This window comes from Salmo salar, chromosome 11, assembly GCF_965601325.2.
Source record: "Salmo salar chromosome 11, fSalSal1, whole genome shotgun sequence".
In the NCBI taxonomy this organism is placed as follows: Eukaryota; Metazoa; Chordata; class Actinopteri; order Salmoniformes; family Salmonidae; genus Salmo; species Salmo salar.
Window position 1 is genome coordinate 45729132 of NC_138301.1, and position 19757 is coordinate 45748888.

At 40.9% G+C, this 19757-nt stretch overlaps 2 protein-coding genes across 25 annotated transcripts in view; one reads left to right on the forward strand and one right to left on the reverse strand.

Annotated features, from left to right (window-relative positions):
• Positions 1-1597, forward strand: part of LOC106587739 (liprin-alpha-1) — a 135963-nt gene extending 134366 nt beyond the window's left edge. For 19 of the 22 annotated variants that reach the window (XM_082957979.1, XM_082957982.1, XM_082957978.1 and 16 more), the window contains one exon: positions 9-1597. Coding sequence is in view for 2 of the 22 variants with exons in the window: in XM_082957984.1 (XP_082814110.1) it covers positions 31-89 (59 nt within the window). In the remaining 20 variants the exon portion in view is untranslated. The remainder of the gene's footprint in view (positions 1-8) is intronic. The other 3 variants (XM_082957984.1, XM_082957980.1, XM_082957981.1) reach the window with 1 other exon arrangement.
• An 856-nt stretch (positions 1598-2453) lies between these two features.
• LOC106593592 (LIM domain only protein 7) overlaps positions 2454-19757 on the reverse strand; it is a 213195-nt gene continuing 195891 nt past the window's right edge. The window contains exons 2-4 of one of the 3 annotated variants that reach the window (XR_014379393.1): positions 16171-16492; positions 15376-15468; positions 2454-3065 (exon numbers count right to left, since the gene is read on the reverse strand). Coding sequence is in view for 1 of the 3 variants with exons in the window: in XM_082957997.1 (XP_082814123.1) it covers positions 11899-12810 (912 nt within the window). In the remaining 2 variants the exon portion in view is untranslated. Of the gene's footprint in view, positions 3066-10699; positions 13242-15375; positions 15469-16170; positions 16493-19757 lie in introns of those variants that run through there. The other 2 variants (XR_014379392.1, XM_082957997.1) reach the window with 2 other exon arrangements.

Genomic DNA, 19757 nt, shown 5'->3' on the forward strand with positions numbered 1-19757 from the left:
TCTCTTAGTTGATCCTCATTATTTCTATAGGTGACTGCTGGTTGGAGGATGAGGGGTGTGAGTTTCCCCCCATCAGGAGCAGCTGCTGACCCTGCAAGGACACTTCGCACGGAGTTGTATTGTTATCACAGAGATAAAAGAACTAACAACCACGTCACCAATCTCAGTACTAGATTTATCAATCTTTATTGTTCTATTTATGTTAGCAAGCTGGTGGGACATTTCAATGGTTTTAGATTTGTTATGTATCTGTTACTTCACCCCTCTCTCCCACCTAAATGGAAAAATCCCTATTTTCTAAAACTGTTCCAATTGTGTCCTTATCAAGGTTAACTCTCAGATGTAACTGTATGTTTTTAGATGGTCTGGAGTTTGTATATTTATATCTACAGACATTATCTAATCATTTTATATATATATATATATATATATTCCTGATCTTGTATTGACAAGATGTATGTTTTTATTTCTGTCCTCTGTTGTTTTTAATCATTGAACTGATGATCGGGTGACTTTAATAAGTGACTTTCTAACTGAATTGGAGCCCATTTCCCTTCTCCCCCAGCCTCTTGTTATCTTCAAGCGTATCCATGGGGATTATTTGTAAATGCAGCTCTTATAGGACAATGAGGATATATGAATATCATAAATATTGCTGGAGTTCTGAATGACATTGTTTCACAAACTGCTACAATGCTGTGGTCGCTAAGCACCGGGCGGACCGTAACCACAAGGCCCTAGGTAACTGTGACGACAGGTGACACGTGAAACAACTCTCTTTCTCTTTGTTCTTTCCTGTGAAACCAAACCTGTAGAAAGACTGAAACAAAAGCCATAAACAGTAGTGAAGACCAGGGCTGTTTTCAGATGCATCGCTTGGTAAGAGACCGTTCCACTGTGTAGGATCTCCAATTCTCCAGTCAACCTCGCATGCCCAAACTCTCCATTCCTCTTTCCCTCCTTCTCCTCATCCCTCTCTTTCCCCTGCCTTCCCCTGGAGCACGCTAACGGGAGCCAGACCTGAGCCGAAAGCGTGGCGGCTCTACTATCGACGGACCAAGTCCACTGTGGCCTAAACTGATCCCAGCGACTAGCTACTCACCCGAGGTGGAGCGATCCACCCACAGACCTTTAACCAACACGTTGTACTACGGAGACTTTAATCAAGCCTGATGTTTTTCTTTTCTTACCTCCTTTCTCTGGCTGTCTTATTTATTCCTCATCTCTGTCGTGTTTGTTGCTTTCTCCATTTGATTTTTAGAAGTTGCCATTTTTTAAAGCTGTTTCTGAGTGTTTTAACACAGGTTGCTGTGGCAATACTTTTTCAAGACAGATAATGTCACGGAAGCGAAGACTTCCTTTCCACCCTACATTAGTTGTTATTCCCTTTGTGATTTAGTCATTTTATAATGCACAAAGCAAATGCTGATTTATTTTTATTTTTATCTCCAGTATTCCCCATTTGTATTCTCCTGCTCTGGTAACAAAATGATGTACAGTCTGAGTACTTAACTATTTTATCACAGTATTATTTATGGATTACTTTCAATAAAATACTGAAACTTATTTTCCACTGCCAATAAAAAGCTTAAGTCTTTGTGTTTTTAATGCATCTCTTGCCTTTACAGTCATGTTAAAAACACCTTCCAGTGACTTGGTTGGGGCTTGTACAGTTGTACACCACTATGTCCTGACAAGGGGAAGGCTAACTTTGATTACACACGAAGAGGAAGAAAATACAGAAACATTGTCATTTGTGGCTCACACGGTTGCAATATTCTGGTAACTTTACTTAAATGTCCCATGTTTTCCAGAAATCCTGGTTGGAGGGTTCTGGATTTCTTGTTTATTTCTGGGAATTTGAGGAAAGTTACTGGGATTTTACAACTCTGGTCGCTCAGCTGGCGCTTGCAATGCTTTGGGTTCAGCATTGTCAACTTTTTATTTGGAAATTATATTTGTCCAGGGGTTGCAAGGAAATTTAGATTTTTGAGCCATATGTTTGCAGCCCGATTCTCAAAGCCCTTGTGAATTTCACAGTGAACATGACAGTAATGAGTGACCGATGATCTTTTATAACTGCAATAAGCTGTCATCAAGATCTCTTTCTGTGGTTAAAGAGGCCATCTAGTGGCAAATTGTGTGGTCATAACTTTTTTCATTACAGCCTAAAATAGTCATTTCACTTCATCCCCATTGTTTCAAATGAATTGCTCTATTAAACAACTGCATTACTTTATGGTGTAAAATTAAAATATATTTCCTCTTCAGTTCTTTGTACCAGTTTGACACCTATAGTTGTTGTTTGGGCTAAACCTTCCTACTGAACAATTCATGGCACCTTCAATTCTGTTCCAAACCTAGCAGAAAGAATGTCTGAGCCATTGCATGGTGCTTCAATTGTAAAAGACAAGATGACATGATTTCACAAATAACGAGCAAGTACTCGTGTGACTGGTAATCAAATCAAATTTATTTATATAGCCCTTCTTACATCAGCTGATATCACAAAGTGCTGTACAGAAACCCAGCCTAAAACCCCAAACAGCAAGCAATGCAGGTGTAGAAGCACGGTGGCTAGGAAAAACTCCCTAGAAAGGCCAAAACCTAGGAAGAAACCTAGAGAGGAACCAGGCTATGAGGGGTGGCCAGTCCTCTTCTGGCTGTGCTGGGTGGAGATTATAACAGCACATGGCCTAGATGTTCATAAATGACCAGCATTGTCAAATAATAATAATCATAGTTGTCGTCGAGGGTGCAACAAGTCAGTAACACAAGAGTAAGTGTCAGTTGGCTTTTTCATAGCCGATCTTTGAGAGTATCTCTACCGCTCCTGCTGTCTCTAGAGAGTTGAAAACAGCAGGTCTGGGACAGGTAGCACGTCCGGTGAATAGGTCAGGGTTCCAGCAGGTCTGGGACAGGTAGCACGTCCGGTGAACAGGTCAAGGTTCCATAGCTGCAGGCAGAACAGTTGGAACTGGAGCAGCAGCATGGCCAGGTGAACTGGGGACAGCAAGGAGTCATCAAGCCAGGTAGTCCTGAGGCATGGTCCTAGGGCTCAGGTCCTCCGAGAGAGAAAGAAAGAGAGAATTAGAGAGAGCATATTTAAATTCACACAGGACACCGGAAAAGACGAGAAATACTCCAGATGTGACAGACTGACCCTAGCCCCCCGACACAAACTACTGCAGCATAAATACTGGAGGCTGAGACAGGAGGGGTCAGGAGACACTGTGGCCCCATCCGATGAAACCCCCGGACAGGGCCAAACAGGTAGGATATAACCCCACCCACTTTGCCAAAGCACAGCCTCCACACCACTGGAGGGATATCTCCAACCACCAACATACCATCCCGGGACAAGGCCGAGTATAGCCCACAAAGATCTCCGCCACGGCACAGCCCAAGGGGGGCGCCAACCCAGACAGGAAGACCACGTCAGTGACTCAACCCACTCAAGTGACGCACCCCTCCCAGGGACGGCATGGAAGAACACCAGTAAGCCAGTGACTCAGCCCCCGTAATAGGGGTAGAGGCAGAGAATCCCAGTGGAAAGAGGGGAAACCGGCCAGGCAGAGACAGCAAGGGCGGTTCGTTGCTCCAGCCTTTCCGTTCACCTTCACACCCCTGGGCCAGACTACACTTAATCATAGGACCTACTGAAGAGATATGTCTTCAGTAAAGACTTAAAGGTTGAGACTGAGTCTGCGTCTCTCACATGGGTAGGCAGACTATTCCATAAAAATGGAGCTCTATAGGAGAAAGCCCTGCCTCCAGCTGTTTGCTTAGAAATTCTAGGAACAATTAGGAGGCCCGCGTCTTGTGACCGTAGCGTACGTGTAGGTATGTACGGCAGGACCACATCGGAAAGATAGGTAGGAGCAAGCCCATGTAATGCTTTGTAGGTTAGCAGTAAAACCTTAAAATCAGCCCTTGCCTTAACAGGAAGCCAGTGTAGGGAGGTTAGCACTTGAGTAATATGATCACATTTTTTGGTTCTAGTCAGGATTCTAGCAGCCGTATTTAGCACTAACTGAAGTTTATTTAGTGCTTTATCCGGGTAGCCGGAAAGTAGAGCATTGCAGTAGTCCAATCTAGAAGTAACAAAGGCATGGATTATTTTTTCTGCGTCATTTTTGGACAGAAAGTTTCTGATTTTTGCAATGTTACGTAGATGGAAAAAAGCTGTCCTTGAAACAGTCTTGATATGTTCTTCAAAAGAGAGATCAGGGTCCAGAGTAACACCGAGGTCCTTCACAGTTTTATTTGAGAAGACTGTACAACCATCCAGATTAATTGTCAGATTCAACAGAAGATCTCTTTGTTTCTTGGGACCTAGAACAAGCATGTCTGTTTTGTCTGAGTTTAAGAGTAGAAAGTTTGCAGCCATCCACTTCCTTATGTCTGAGACACAGGCTTCTAGCGAGGGCAATTTTGGGGCTTCACCATGTTTCATTGAAATGTACAGCTGTGTGTCATCCGCATAGCAGTGAAATTTAAACATTATGTTTTCGAATGACATCCCCAAGAGGTAAAATATATAGTGAAAACAATAGTGGTCCTAAAACGGAACCTTGAGGAACACCGAAATTTACAGTTGATTTGTCAGAGGACAAACCATTCACAGAGACAAACTGATATCTTTCCGACAGATAAGACCTAAACCAGTCCAGAACTTGTCCATGTAGACCAATTTGGGTTTCCAATCTCTCCAAAAGAATGTGGTGATCGATGGTATCAAAAGCAGCACTAAGATCTAGGAGCACGAGGACAGACGCAGAACCTCGGTCTGACGTCATTAAAAGGTCATTTACCACCTTCACAAGTGCAGTCTCAGTGCTATGATGGGGTCTAAAACCAGACTGAAGCGTTTCATGTACATTGTTTGTCTTCAGGAAGGCAGTGAGTTGCTGCGCAACAGCTTTTTCTGAAATTTTTGAGAGGAATGGAAGATTCGATATAGGCCGATAGTTTTTTATAATTTCTGGGTCAAGATTTGGCTTTTTCAAGAGAGGCTTTATTACTGCCACTTTTAGTGAGTTTGGTCCACATCCGGTGGATAGAGAGACGTTTATTATGTTCAACATAGGAGGGCCAAGCACAGGAAGCAGCTCTTTCAGTAGTTTAGTTGGAATAGGGTCCAGTATGCAGCTTGAAGGTTTAGAGGCCATGATTATTTTCATCATTGTGTCAAGAGATATAGTACTAAAACACTTTAGTGTCTCCCTTGATCCTAGGTCCTGGCAGGGTTGTGCAGACTCAGGACAACGGAGCTTTGGAGGAATACGCAGATTTAAAGAGGAGTCCGTAATTTGCTTTCTAATGATCATGATCTTTTCCTCAAAGAAGTTCCTGAATTCATCATCACTGCTGAAGTGAGAGCCATCCTCTCCTGGGGAATGCTGCTTTTTAGGTAACTTTGCGACAGAATCAAAAATACATTTTGGATTGTTCTTATTTTCCTCAATTAAGTTGGAAAAATAGGATGATCGAGCAGCAGTGAGGGCTCTTCGATACTGCACGGTACTGTCTTTCCAAGCTAGTCGGAAGACTTCCAGTTTGGTGTGGCGCCATTTCCGTTCCAATTTTCTGGAAGCTTGCTTCAGAGCTCGTGTATTTTCTGTATACCAGGGAGCTAGTTTCTTATGACAAATGTTTTTAGTTTTTAGGGGTGCAACTGCATCTAGGGTATTGAGTTCCTCGGTTAGGTGGGTAACTGATTTTTGTCCTCTGACGTCCTTGGGCAGGCAGAGGGAGTCTGGAAGGGCATCAAGGAATCTTTGGGTTGTCTGAGAATTTATAGCACGACTTTTAATGCTTCTTGGTTGGGGTCTGAGCAGATTATTTGTTGCGATTGCGAACGTAATAAAATGGTGGTCCAATAGTCCAGGATTATGAGGAAAAACATTAAGATCCACAACATTTATTCCATGGGACAAAACTAGGTCCAGAGTATGACTGTGGCAGTGAGTAGGACCAGAGACATGTTGGACAAAACCCACTGAGTCGATGATGGCTCCGAAAGCCTTTTGGAGTGGGTCTGTGGACTTTTCCATGTGAATATTAAAGTCACCAAAAATTAGAATATTATCTGCGATGACTACAAGGTCCGATAGGAATTCAGGGAACTCAGTGAGGAACGCTGCATATGGCCCAGGAGGCCTGTAAACAGTAGCTATAAAAAGTGATTGAGTAGGCTGCATAGATTTCATGACTAGAAGCTCAAAAGACGAAAACGTCGTTGTTGTTTTTTGGGGGGGTAAATTTAAATTTGCTATCATAAATGTTAGCAACACCTCCGCCTTTGCGGGATGTGCGGGGGATATGGTCACTAGTGTAACCCGGGGGTGAGGCCTCATTTAACACAGTAAATTCATCAGGCTTAAGCCATGTTTCAGTCAGGCCAATCACATCAAGATTATGATCAGTGATTAGTTCATTGACTATAACTGCCTTTGAAGTGAGGGATTTAACATTAAGTAGTCCTATTTTGAGATGTGAGGTATCACAATCTCTTTCAATAATGGCAGGGATGGAGGAGGTCTTTATACTAGTGAGATTGCTAAAGCGAACACCGCCATCTTTAATTTTGCCCAACCTAGGTCGAGGCACAGACACGGTCTCAATGGGGATAGCTGAGCTGACTACACTGACTGTGCTAGTGGCAGACTCCACTAAACTAGCAGGCTGGCTAACAGCCTGCTGCCTGGCCTGCACCCTATCTCATTGTGGAGCTAGAGGAGTTAGAGCCCTGTCTATGTTCGTAGATAAGATGAGAGCACCCCTCCAGCTAGGATGGAGTCCGTCACTCCTCAACAGGCCAGGCTTGGTCCTGTTTGTGGGTGAGTCCCAGAAAGAGGTCCAATTATCTACAAATTCTATCTTTTGGGAGGGGCAGAACACAGCGATTGAGTTGTGAGACTCTGCTGTAGAGCTCATCACTCCCCCTAACTGGGAGGGGGCCAGAGACAATTACTCAATGCCGACACATCTTTCTAGCTGATTTACACGCTGAAGCTATGTTGCGCTTGGTGACCTCTGACTGTTTCATCCTAACATCGTTGGTGCCGACGTGGATAACAATATCTCTATACTCTCTACACTCGCCAGTTTTAGCTTTAGCCAGCACCGTCTTTAGATTAGCCTTAAAGTCGGTAGCCCTGCCCCCTGGTAAACAGTGTATGATCGCTGGATGATTCGTTTTAAGTCTAATACTGCGGGTAATGGAGTCGCCAATGACTAGGGTTTTCAATTTGTCAGAGCTAATGGTGGGAGGCTTCGGCATCTCAGACCCCATAACGGGAGGAGTAGAGACCAGAGAAGTTTCGGCCTCCGACTCGGGAGAACCGGTTGAAAGTTTCTGTCGGCTGAATATGCGACACCGGTTGAGCATTCCTACAGCGTTTCCCTCCAGAAGCCATGAGAAAGATGTCCGGCTGCGGGGACCGTGCGAGGGGGTTTATACTAACGTTACTATCTGTACTTACTGGTGGCAGAGACGCTGTTTCATCCTTTCCTACACTGAAATTACCCTTGCCTAACGATTGCGTCTCGTTCTCCTGTATATTATAAGTACAACGACTGCAATTAGAAGGCATCATGTTAATGTTACTTAGCTTCGGCTGTTTGAAGTCCGGACGAACCATGTCCAGATAAAACATCCGGGGTGAAAAAGTTGAATGAAAAAAGTTGAGTGAGGGAAAAACTAAAAATATACGGTAATGAAAAAGTAAAAACCGTGAAGTAGTAGTAATGTAGTAATGCTTCTTCATTATTCAAATGTCATTTGATTTTCAAGATGCAGAGTAATGTATATTAACGCTTAACATGGAATCGCTATTGTTCCGTTTTAAAATGTGTTAGGTGTCCAGGTTTGTATCTGTTGCAGTATGTATATAAAAGAGATGAACTGTGCAATAAAAGAAAATATACAGGTATCATTGTCGGAAGAAACATTTCAGTTGAATGCATTCTTTCCCTAAATGGTTAGTAAAGCAAACAATAATTGTCAGTTTAAAAATCCCTAGACAAGTATTGTTTTAAACTGAGTCTACTTTAGATCACATCAAACACCAACCCTGAATTCATTCATAGTCAATTCTGATGTACATTACAATGTTTTGGCCATTTTAGACATATTTAAAACATCTACTACAGTTGTCATTTAGTGAAGTGTTTAGGGCTGGTTGCAGTGTTCATGGCTGGTTGCAGTGTTCATGGCTGGTTGCAGTGTTCATGGCTTGTTGCAGTGTTTATGGCTGGTTGCAGTGTTTATGGCTGGTTGCAGTGATCATGGCTGGTTGCAGTGATCATGGCTGGTTGCAGTGATCATGGCTGGTTGCAGTGTTTATGGCTGGTTTATGTCTGGTTGCAGTGATCATGGCTGGTTGCAGTGTTTATGGCTGGTTGCAGTGTTCTGGCTGGTTGCAGTGTTTATGTCTGGTTGCAGTGTTCCTGGCTGGTTGCAGTGTTCCTGGCTGGTTGCAGTGTTTATGGCTGGCTGCAGTGTTTATGGCTGGTTGCAGTGTTTATGGCATCTATTCCTCTGTCCGCTGTAGTACTGTCACAGCATATTTATTTCTTTAACCTTTTATTTAACTAGGCAAGTCAGTTAAGAACAAATTCTTATTTACAATGACAGCCTACCCCGGCCAAACCCGGACGACGCTGGGCCGATTGTGCGCCGCACTATGGGACGGACTCCCAATCACGGCCGGTTGTGATGCAGCCTGGATTTGAACCAGGGTGTCTGTAGTGGAAGGAGCCAGATCTCTCGCCGGATGAATTAATCTGAAGCATTCGTTTAGAAGTCCAGTTGTGGGAGAAGTTGAAGCTCGATGAAACTTGGCTGACATTCTGCTAATTCTCTCGTCGATGAAACATTCGATCTCAATGCAGTTTTCTGTTCCCAAAACTAAAATCTATAGCGAACAGAGTGGACTAAGTTTTGTAGACTTGACTCTAAAAGTTTTTTAAAAAGTGGCATTATTTAGGAGTGCAAGGACGAATTGAGTTACTGCACGCGCACACTTCAGAGTAGTCATTTCAGAACGGAAATATGCAAATACATGCTAGACCGCGCTTGGCTCTGCCCACCTGCAAGATGTCTCTGTGTCGTATGGTTGCAGTCTTGTGAGCTTCGACACAACTTTGCTATTTTGTTATTCGTTTGCCATTTAACTTTACTTTTTTGTACATAATGTTTCCTCTATCTGTTTCTTCCATGCACTCTTCGACAAAAACAACAGAGCCTTTCAATGAGGAGCCCTGCGTGATATCACTCTCTGAGGCTGACATAAGGCTTTCAAACAGGTCAACACTCGTAAGAATGCAGGGTCAAACGGTATTCCAGGCTGTGTCCTCAGGACTGTGCAGACCAGCTGGGAGGCGTCTTCACAGAAATGTTCAATCTCTCCTTGTCCCAGTCTGTAATCCCCATGTTTCAAGTTCACTACCATCATTCCTGTTCCCAACCTGCCACAATAACTACCACCCTGTAGCACTCACATCTGTAATCATGAAGTGCTTTGAAGGCTGTTCTTGGCACACAACAATTCCATCATCCCAGACACCCTGGACCCACTCCAATTTGCGCCCCCAACAGATCCACAGACAACGCAATCTCAATTGCACTTCACACTGTCCTCTCCTGCCTAGAAACGAGGAATACCTGTGTTCCTTGGCGTCCACATTACTGAGGACTTAACATGGTCCTCTCACACCAGCACAGTCATGAAGGTGTGACAGTGCCTCTTTCCCCTTCGGAGACTGAAGAGATTTGGCACGACCCCTCAGATCCTCAGGAACTTTTACAGGTGTACCATCGAGAGCATCCTGACTGGTTGTATCACCGCCTGGTATGGCAACTACTCCATCCACGACCGCAAGGACCTACAGAGGGTGGTGCGGATGGCCATCCAAGACATTTATGCCCGAAAAACTGCCAAGGACTCCAGCCACCTGAGCCATGGACTGTCCTCTGCTCCTGTCCGGCAGGCGGTACCGGAGCATCGAGTCGTGGACCAACAGGCAACAATTCCAACCATTTTACTGAGTTACAGCTCATATGAGGAAATCAGTCAATTTAAATAAATTCATGTGGCCCTAATCTAAGGATTTCACACGACTGGGAATACAGATAAGCATATGTTGTTTACAAAAAAATAAATGGGCCCCAGGATCTCGTCGCAGTATTTTTGAACATTCAAATTGCCATTGATAAATCCAATTGTGTTCGTTGTTCGTAGTTTCTGCTTGCCCATACCATAACCCCACCTCCACCATGGGGCACTCTGTTCACAATGTTGACATCAGCAAACCGCTCTCCCGCACGACGCCATACACGTGGTCTGTGGATGTGAGGCCGGTTGGCTAAATTCTCTAAAATGACTTTGGAGGCAGTTTATGGTAGAGAAATGAACGTGAAACTCTCTGCCAACAGCTCTGGTGGACATCCCTGCAGTCAGCATGCCAATTGCACGCTCCCTCAACTTAAGACATCTGTGGCAAAACTGCACATTTTAGAGTGGCCTTTTATTGTCCCCAGCACAAGGGGCACCTGTGTAATGATCATGCTGTTTAATAAGCTTCTTGATATGTCACACCTGTCAGGTGGATGGATTATCTTGGCAAAGGAGAAATGCTAACTAACACAGATGTAAATACATTTGAGAGAAATAAGCTTTTTGTGCATATTGAACACTTCTGGGATCTTTTATTTGAGCTCATGAAACATGGGACCAAGACTTTACATGTTGCATTTATCATTTTGTTCAGTGTAGCTTCTTTCCCCAGGCCATAAGACTGTTGGAGAGCATAAAACTGTTGAATAGATAACTACTAATACCCTTCCTCTCTACCACAGACTATCTGCACTGACTATGCCTATTCTCAGGTCATATCAGACCTGTATATCAGACTTGTATATCAGACCCCTGTATATCAGACCTGTATATCAGACCCCTGTATATCAGACCTGTATATCAGACACCTGTATATCAGACCCCTGTATATTACACCTGTATATCGGACCCCTGTATATCGGACCCCTGTATATCAGACCTGTATATCGGACCTGTATATCGTACCTGTATATTACACCTGTATATCGGACCTGTATATTACACCTGTATATCGGACCTGTATATCGGACATGTATATTACACCTGTATATCAGACCCCTGTATATCGGACGCCTGTATATCAGACCCCTGTATATCGGACCCCTGTATATCAGACCCCTGTATATTACACCTGTATATCAGACCTGTATATTACACCTGTATATCGGACCCCTGTATATCGGACCTGTGTATTACACCTGTATATCGGACCCCTGTATATCGGGCCCCTGTATATCGGACCCCTGTATATCGGACCTGTATATCAGACCCCTGTATATCAGACCCCTGTATATCAGACCTGTATATCAGACCTGTATGTATATCGGACCTGTATATCGGACCCCTGTATATCGGACCTGTATGTATATCAGACCTGTATATCAGACCCCTGTATATCAGACCCCTGTATATCAGACCCCTGTATATCAGACCTGTATATCAGACCCCTGTATATCAGAGACCTGTATATCAGACCCCTGTATATCAGAGACCTGTATATCAGAGACCTGTATATCAGAGACCTGTATATCAGAGACCTGTATATCAGAGACCTGTATATCAGAGACCTGTATATCAGAGACCTGTATATCAGACCCCTGTATTTAACAGCATCCTCATGTTTCTTCTCATGTCCTATTTTATTTCTATGTCACTGGCTTTATTGTGCATTGATGGGAAAGAGCTCACAAGTTAATGTTTCACTGTACTGTTTTAGACCTGCTTCATCCTGTGCATGTGACATTAAAACTAAATTTGAAACTCCTTGTTCTGCCCACTATGTTTCATTTGCTCCCATTTGAAACAACACTGCTGGTGTATCTTGCTTTACTTCTGAAAATCTTTTGACTGATTTCTCACGGAGGTTGACTGTCCACTTTTGAATCATGTAGCAGGAGTCACAGAAGAGCCGTCGGTTCCGTATTCTGACCTCTGCTCCGACCTCCGATGCGCCCAGCAGCTCAGACTTACAGTTGATGCACTTGAAACAGGTCAAATGATAAACGAGCCCCAGGGACTCGATGACCATGGCGGCTCCCTTGACCAGTGCCGTGTCACAGAACGTACAGATTCTCTTGCCACTCACTGTCCTGCTGCTTTCATGCACGGATAGGAATGACTGGGACTTGGGGCCAGTAGAAGGGGAAGAGGAGGAGGGTGAGGGAGAGCGCTGGGACCATGAAGCCTGGTTGCTTCCCACCCTGGCTCCTCTGAGGGAGCTCATGGAGAGAGAGGACTTCGTGGCTGAGCCGGAATGACCTCTGACCCCGCCGATGTAGGTGTTGAGGGCAGAGTGAGGCCAACTGTAGTTGAGGATGGAGGAGGTGCTTTCCGGTGTCCACGACGAGTGCCAGGAAGAGCAGATGTCCAGGTTGTCGAGAGACTTGCCTTTCCTGATGGGTCCGGCGGCAGGGTGCTTGCTGGTGGAGCACTGGCGGATCCAGCTGTTGTCGTTGCGTAGTCTGACTTTCTTTTTCATCTCCTGCAGGATCTGCTGCCTCTCCAGCTGTGCCTTGGGCAGGTTCTGCTGACCCTTTATCCACGATGCCTCACCCAGCCCGTCACTGCTCGTCACTTTGATCTCTGGTTTCTCCACATGGTCCAGCTCAGGAGTGGATTTGGACTTTGCCCTGTCTGCCATGGATGTCTCAGGCTGGACCTTGCCGGTATAGCCATAGGAGTCCTCCATCGATTGCTTCTCCCTCTCTCTCTCCCTCTCCTCCTCTCTGCACTGTTGTTCCGCAGTCTCCTGGTGCCCCCTCTCTTCTTCCCTAAAGTCCTCCTTCCTCGTCTGCCACCTCAGCCCCTCCTCCTGTCCCTGTCTCCTTCCCTCTTCCTGGTGCCCGCTCTCCTATTCCCTAATGTCCTCCTTCCTCGTCTGCCACCTCAGCCCCTCCTCCTGTCTGTCTCCTTCCTTCTTCCTCCTGTTCCTCTCTCGTCTTCTTCTCCAAGTTGTTTCTCCGTAGTACGACTTCTTCAGTGACATCCACTATGACGTGTTTCCTCAGTGCTTGTATTATAAAGTGCTTCCTAACGCATTTCTCACAGTAGTAGACAGAGCAGGTCAGACAAAGCTTCATGGCTTTGCGCTCAGAGCAGATGTCACATGGTTCTCCTGGTCTGGTTATTGATCGGGAAAAGAAAAGAGGAATGACCTACTAATCAAATACGTGGATCAATAAAACATATGTTAGATCTACTACACATTCTATCAAATACATGATCCTCCCACAATGCAGGCGATGCTGCAGGATGAAGTTGGTGAAGAGAAACTGCAGAAACTTGCAGTCGACACTTCATGACCTTTGATCACATTATTTTTTTCTAAAGTTCATGCATTCGACATTTAGTCAGACAATTTTTATCCCCAGAACGGAAAACACTTTGAAAGACTTAACAAAAGTGATCCGCCCAAAATCATCCATTGAGACGATGCAATACTTTGGTCCCACACAGTCACCCAGAGAATCTGTGCATGTGCTGGGGTGCGCATCACTCTGCTAACCGCGGTAGCTACGTGAACAAAACAGCAGTAGCATCCTTAAATATATTATTATATGGAGGTAAAACAGTAGCATCCTTTAATATTTTATTATATGGAGGTAAAGCAGCAGCATCCTTTAATATTTTATTATATGGAGGTAAAGCAGTAGCATCCTTTAATATTTTATTATATGGAGGTAAAGCAGTAGCATCCTTTAATATTTTATTATAATGAGGTAAAGCAGTAGCATCCTTTAATATTTTTATTATAATGAGGTAAAGCAGTAGCATCCTTTATTTTATTATATGCTGGTAAAGCAGTAGCATCCTCTAATATTGTATTATAATGAGGTAAAGCAGTAGCATCCTTTAATATTTTATTATCGGCTGGTAAAGCAGTAGCATCCTTTAATATGTTATTATAATGAGGTAAAGCAGTAGCATCCTTTATTTTATTATATGCTGGTAAAGCAGTAGCATCCTTTAATATTTTATTATAATGAGGTAAAGCAGTAGCATCCTTTAATATTTTATTATAATGAGGTAAAGCAGTAGCATCCTTTTAATATTGTATTATAATGAGGTAAAGCAGTAGCATCCTTTTAATATTGTATTATAATGAGGTAAAGCAGTAGCATCCTTTAATATTTTATTATATGGAGGTAAAGCAGTAGCATCCTTTAATATTTTATTTGAGGCTGGTAAAGCAGTAGCATCCTTTAATATTTTATTAAAATGAGGTAAAGCAGTAGCATCCTTTATTTTATTACATGCTGGTAAAGCAGTAGCATCCTTTAATATTTTATTATAATGAGGTAAAGCAGTAACATCCTTTAATATTTTATTATAATGAGGTAAAGCAGTAGCATCCTTTAATATTTTATTATAATGAGGTAAAGCAGTAGCATCCTTTAATATTTTATTATAATGAGGTAAAGCAGTAGCATCCTTTAATATTTTATTATAATGAGGTAAAGCAGTAGCATCCTTTAATATTTTATTATATGGAGGTAAAGTAGTAGCATCCTTTAATATTTTATTATATGGAGGTAAAGCAGTAGCATCCTTTAATATTGTATTAAATGCTGGTAAAGCAGTAGCATCCTTTAATATTGTATTAAATGCTGGTAAAGCAGTAGAATCCTTTAATATTTTATTATATGGAGGTAAAGCAGTAGAATCCTTTAATATTGTATTAAATGCTGGTAAAGCAGTAGCATCCTTTAATATTTTATTTAAGGCTGGTAAAGCAGTAGCATCCTTTAATATTTTATTAAATGCTGGTAAAGCAGTAGCATCCTTTAATATTTTATTAAATGCTGGTAAAGCAGTAGCATCTTATAATATTTTATTATAATGAGGTAAAGCAGTATCATCCTTTAATATTGTATTAAATGCTGGTAAAGCACTAGCATCTTATAATATTTTATTATAATGAGGTAAAGCAGTATCATCCCTTAATATTTTATTATATGGAGGTAAAGCAGTAGCATCCTTTAATATTTTATTATACGCAGGTAAAGCAGTAGCATCCTTTAATATTTTATTATATGGAGGTAAAGCAGTAGAATCCTTTAATATTTTATTATATGGAGGTAAAGCAGTAGCATCCTTTAATATTTTATTATATGGAGGTAAAGCAGTAGCATCCTTTAATATTTTATTAAATGCTGGTAAAGCAGTAGCATCCTTTAATATTTTATTAAATGCTGGTAAAGCAGTAGCATCCTTGGAGGTTCTGTGTTTTAGAAGGTAGAATAGAGGGTCTTACCCTGCTTTTGGCTGAGAGACCTTTTCTCTCTCTTTGAAATAACAAGGGGAATCGATTGAACGGTCACTCTTCATTGATGTTACTGACATACAACTGGAGGGAACAGAAAACCAGAAGAGAGAAACTCTCAGCATCAGAGAGTCATCATTGTAAATAAGAATTTGTTCTTAACTGACATGCCTAGTTAAATAAATTTAAAAAATCAGCCTGCAAATACATGACAGAGACACGTATTATAGTTGTATAACAATACAGAGAGACAGTACAGAGACACGTATTATAGCCCTATAACAATACAGAGAGACAGTACAGAGACACGTATTATAGCCCTATAACAATACAGAGAGACAGTACAGAGACACGTATTATAGCCCTATAACAATACAGAGAGACAGTACAGAGACACGTATTATAGCCCTATAACAATACAGAGAGACAGTATAGAGGCACGTATTATAGCCCTATAACAATACAGAGAGACAGTACAGAGGCACGTATTATAGCCCTATAACAATACAGAGAGACAGTACAGAGACGTATTATAGTCCTATAACAATACAGAGAGACAGTACACAGACACGCATTATAGCCCTATAACAATACAGAGAGACAGTACAGAGACGTATTATAGTCCTATAACAATACAGAGAGACAGTACACAGACACGTATTATAGTCCTATAACAATACAGAGAGACAGTACAAGATGCGTAATGAACCACCTAAAGGTTTCAGATTGTTATATGGTCTATCTATGTAGACTAGGAGTTCTCACATATTTTGCTTCGCGACCCACCAGCTGAGGTGTCTGTTGAGTTGTGATCCACCAGCTGAGGTGTCTGTTGAGTTGTGATCCACCAGCTGAGGTGTCTGTTGAGTTGTGACCCACCAGCTGAGGTGTCTGTTGAGTTGTGATCCACCAACGGAGGTGTCTGTTGAGTTGTGATCCACCAACGGAGGTGTCTGTTGAGTTGTGATCCACCAACGGAGGTGTGTGTTGAGTTGTGACCCACAAGCTGAGGTGTCTGTTGAGTTGTGATCCACCAGCTGAGGTGTCTGTTGAGTTGTGATCCACCAACGGAGGTGTCTGTTGAGTTGTGATCCACCAGCTGAGGTGTCTGTTGAGTCGTGATCCACCATAAGGGTTGAAAGGTGAAAAAAATTACAAAAACTAAAGAATAAGTAGAAAATAGATCAATAAAACCCTTCTTCAATACATCTAACAATGTAGATTTGAGAATGGGCTATTGGGACCAATTTTAAGAAATTTACTGCATAATAATACCATTATTTGTAACTGCCATAGACCATATAACAATGTGAAACCTTTAGACCCTGTGAATGTAGATAACACCAGACCAAGAACAAAGATTGAGTCACTGCAGCACCAGCCTCCTAGGACATGATACAGACTCACCTATTATACACTATAACATTACTAAGAGATATTACATGATACAGACTCACCTATTATACACTATAACATTACTAAGAGATATTACATGATACAGACTCACCTATTATAAACTATAACATTACTAAGAGACAGGACATGATACAGACTCACCTATTATACACTATAACATTACTAAGAGATATTACATGATACAGACTCACCTATTATACACTATAACATTACTAAGAGACAGGACATGATACAGACTCACCTATTATACACTATAACATTACTAAGAGATATTACAGGATACAGACTCACCTATTATACACTATAACATTACTAAGAGACAGGACATGATACAGACTCACCTATTATACACTATAACATTACTAAGAGACAGGACATGATACAGACTCACCTATTATACACTATAACATTACTAAGAGATATTACATGATACAGACTCACCTATTATACACTATAACATTACTAAGAGACAGGACATGATACAGACTCACCTATTATACACTATAACATTACTAAGAGATATTACATGATACAGACTCACCTATTATACACTATAACATTACTAAGAGACAGGACATGATACAGACTCACCTATTATACACTATAATATTACTAAGAGATATTACATGATACAGACTCACCTATTATACACTATAACATTACTAAGAGACAGGACATGATACAGACTCACCTATTATACACTATAACATTACTAAGAGACAGGACATGATACAGACTCACCTATTATACACTATAACATTACTAAGAGACAGGACATGATACAGACTCACCTATTATACACTATAACATTACTAAGAGATATTACATGATACAGACTCACCTATTATACACTATAACATTACTAAGAGACAGGACATGATACAGACTCACCTATTATACACTATAACATTACTAAGAGATATTACATGATACAGACTCACCTATTATACACTATAACATTACTAAGATATATTACATGATACAGACACACCTATTATACACTATAACATTACTAAGAGACAGGACATGATACAGACTCACCTATTATACACTATAACATTACTAAGAGATATTACATGATACAGACTCACCTATTATACACTATAACATTACTAAGAGATATTGCATGATACAGACTCACCTATTATACACTATAACATTACTAAGAGACAGGACATGATACAGACTCACCTATTACACACTATAACATTACTAAGAGATATTACATGATACAGACTCACCTATTACACTATAACATTACTAAGAGACAGGACATGATACAGACTCACCTATTATACACTATAACATTACTAAGAGATATTACATGATACAGACTCACCTATTATACACTATAACATTACTAAGAGACAGGACATGATACAGACTCACCTATTATACACTATAACATTACTAAGAGACAGGACATGATACAGACTCACCTATTATACACTATAACATTACTAAGAGATATTACATGATACAGACTCACCTATTATACACTATAACATTACTAAGAGATATTGCATGATACAGACTCACCTATTATACACTATAACATTACTAAGAGACATGACATGATACAGACTCACCTATTATACACTATAACATTACTAAGAGACAGGACATGATACAGACTCACCTATTATACACTATAACATTACTAAGAGACAGGACATGATACAGACTCACCTATTATACACTATAACATTACTAAGAGACAGGACATGATACAGACACACCTATTATACACTATAACATTACTAAGAGATATTACATGATACAGACTCACCTATTATACACTATAACATTACTAAGAGATATTACATGATACAGACTCACCTATTATACACTATAACATTACTAAGAGATATTACATGATACAGACTCACCTATTACACTATAACATTACTAAGAGACAGGACATGATACAGACTCACCTATTATACACTATAACATTACTAAGAGATATTACATGATACAGACTCACCTATTATACACTATAACATTACTAAGAGACAGGACATGATACAGACTCACCTATTATACACTATAACATTACTAAGAGATATTACATGATACAGACTCACCTATTATACACTATAACATTACTAAGAGACAGGACATGATACAGACTCACCTATTATACACTATAACATTACTAAGAGACAGGACATGATACAGACACACCTATTATACACTATAACATTACTAAGAGATATTACATGATACAGACTCACCTATTATACACTATAACATTACTAAGAGATATTACATGATACAGACAAACCTATTATACATTATAACATTACTAAGAGATATTACATGATACAGACTCACCTATTATACACTATAACATTACTAAGAGATATTACATGATACAGACTCACCTATTACACTATAACATTACTAAGAGACAGGACATGATACAGACTCACCTATTATACACTATAACATTACTAAGAGATATTACATGATACAGACTCACCTATTATACACTATAACATTACTAAGAGATATTGCATGATACAGACTCACCTATTATACACTATAACATTACTAAGAGACAGGACATGATACAGACTCACCTATTACACACTATAACATTACTAAGAGATATTACATGATACAGACTCACCTATTACACTATAACATTACTAAGAGACAGGACATGATACAGACTCACCTATTATACACTATAACATTACTAAGAGATATTACATGATACAGACTCACCTATTATACACTATAACATTACTAAGAGACAGGACATGATACAGACTCACCTATTATACACTATAACATTACTAAGAGATATTACATGATACAGACTCACCTATTATACACTATAACATTACTAAGAGACAGGACATGATACAGACTCACCTATTATACACTATAACATTACTAAGAGACAGGACATGATACAGACTCACCTATTATACACTATAACATTACTA